Source organism: Didymella exigua, assembly GCF_010094145.1.
Source record: "Didymella exigua CBS 183.55 unplaced genomic scaffold M421scaffold_62, whole genome shotgun sequence".
NCBI classification, from domain to species: domain Eukaryota; kingdom Fungi; phylum Ascomycota; class Dothideomycetes; order Pleosporales; family Didymellaceae; genus Didymella; species Didymella exigua.
The window spans coordinates 1-2,122 of record NW_022984836.1 but is presented as its reverse complement, the minus strand read 5'-3'; the positions used below and the strand labels follow the sequence as shown (position 1 = coordinate 2,122).

General features: G+C 45.8%; 1 protein-coding gene across 1 annotated transcript; it reads right to left on the bottom strand.

The window, feature by feature from the left end:
• Positions 1–769: 769 nt before the first annotated feature.
• M421DRAFT_409690 (uncharacterized protein) lies at positions 770–1,617 on the bottom strand (the record flags this gene model as incomplete). Its single annotated transcript, XM_033590373.1, has 2 exons — positions 954–1,617; positions 770–932 (listed from the first exon to the last, which is right to left on the bottom strand). Coding segments are annotated over exons 1-2 (362 nt in total), but the record flags the coding sequence as incomplete, so codon positions are not given.
• Between the last annotated feature and the right edge of the window lie 505 nt (positions 1,618–2,122).

Genomic DNA, 2,122 nt, shown 5'->3' with positions numbered 1-2,122 from the left:
GGCAGCGTCAGCACGCAAACAGCGTAAGAAAAAGCGTATACAGCAGAGTGGGGTCTTAACAAAGGGAGCTGGAGAGGATCTACTCGCTCAACGTGAGGCTGACCAGCAGATTGCTCGTGAGCAGCGTCAAGGAGGAGATCAATCAGGCCTTAGCCGCCAGGCTCTAGCGCGCTGCAGGAGGTGCAGAGAGACTGGCCATAATTCACGTACGTGCAAAGTAGATACTTAAGATACTGCTTTATCTACTCTATTAACATATATATACATTATTATAACGTTGTTAAGTTAGACGTTAAATAAGGTGCGTAAGTTTGGTGGGGTGCGGCGCTCGCCCGTGTGCGGCGCTCGCCTGTGGAATACGTTAGCTTAGATTCACCTGTTTGTGTCTAGGAGAAGAGACATTGTAAGTCTTGTCTCCTGTAGGCTACTCTTTATTTTCTTTCTTGCTTCTCTGTAGTTCCTACAGCTAAGCAGTAGGTGTTGAGGTGTTTGTGTATATCCGCAGCTGCATTTAGAGCTTTCTATTTTTTGTATGTTGTATAGATATGCTTTGTTGTATCCATGTCCAAGCTTTAGCTGGTTTGATTGATTGATTGATTGATTGATTAGTTTAACGTCCTGTGTGAGTCTAAGACTATATAGGACGAGAGCAGTGAGGCTGCTCTAGTAATTTACAAGTTTTTTCTGTATAAGGGAATAGTATAACCTAAACTATCACTGAGTGTCCCACATCACCAAGTGTCCCAGATCACCAAGTGTCCCAGAATCTCTTGGCAGCCTCAACCTATGCTGCAACTCCTCAATTTCATTGCTATTAAACAGGGAGCCTGCGTACGTTGTACTAGCATCTAATTCTAAGGACACATCTATATCCTTTTTGCACATTCGCGCATTGTGCCTAGTCCTACTGCAGTTCCTACAGCGCCAAAGAGCTAGTTAGGCTAGTTCTTGACCACTACCACCACGAGCCTTCTTGGATCGCTGAGGCGCTATAGATGCCTCAGCAGCTACCTGCGCTGCAGCAGTCCCATACTCCATAGTACCACCCTGCTGAATCCGCTTGCGCTTACGCGATTTTCGCTTGGTCATCTCTGCTAATTGCTCTTCAAGCTCATGGATCCGAGCACGTTGAAGCGCATTTTCATGCAGCATCAGCTCACCACCTTTTATAAGCTGTGAGAAACCAGCCTGAGCTGTAACAGGCGAGCGAGTAAAGGAATTGCGTACAAGCTTTAATTAAGATCCAAACTTATAGGTATTGCTTAGAGTCTTTGACTGCCATGGCGTCTCTAGGAGGAGGGGTTCTGGCAGGGTACGCAGCTGCACTTTAAGGCAATCTAATACAACCTGCGCATTAATTAGGACTAGCCCTGCTACCTTAAAAGCCTTTTAATAGTTCTGCTCTGTAAACATGTTAAAAAACGCGTCCTTAAAGGCAGGGAGGAAGCCTTCTTTGTTAATATAGAAGAGGCGTCAGCGTGCCAAGTCTCTAACGCGCTGGGAGTACCTGCGCTTTAGTGGTGAGAAGCAGACCACATCAAGTGGCTGGAGGATGTGCGATAAATAGGGGGGCATATAGAGGGTTAGGATCTTGTGTTTAAGGCAGTAGTCCTTAAAATGCTAGTTAAGGTAGCTCTTATAGCTGTCTAAAATAAGTAGCTAGTACCCCCCTACCTAGCGCGTCTTTGTATGCGCGTTAAAGTACTTTAACTACTCTAGACTAAGCGCGTTGTTTGTCTAGCTATTCTTAGAGACTAAGAGCTTCTAATTACGTGGTATTAAAGCCTCCTTATACTAGGCAGAGATGTGGACGCGTCCCTTGTAGATAATGAAGGGCGGGGTCGCGTACCCAGCAGCGCAGATGCTCTAGATAACTGTAACCCACTCGCGATCGCCTGGCTGAACAAGCGCAGGTCAGGCGCGTCTCTCTGCACCTGTGACGACCTTTATAGAGCCAATCACGCCTATCTAGAAGCTAGTCTTATTAAAGTTGTGCACGTTGTTATTGTAGACGCTATACTTAGCTTTAGTCTCCTCTACTAGCTTAAACCACGCGCTAATTATCTCTAGATCCTCCTAGAGTATTCTCTGCCTATCCTTTGCTTAATTAAAGGCCATTTTG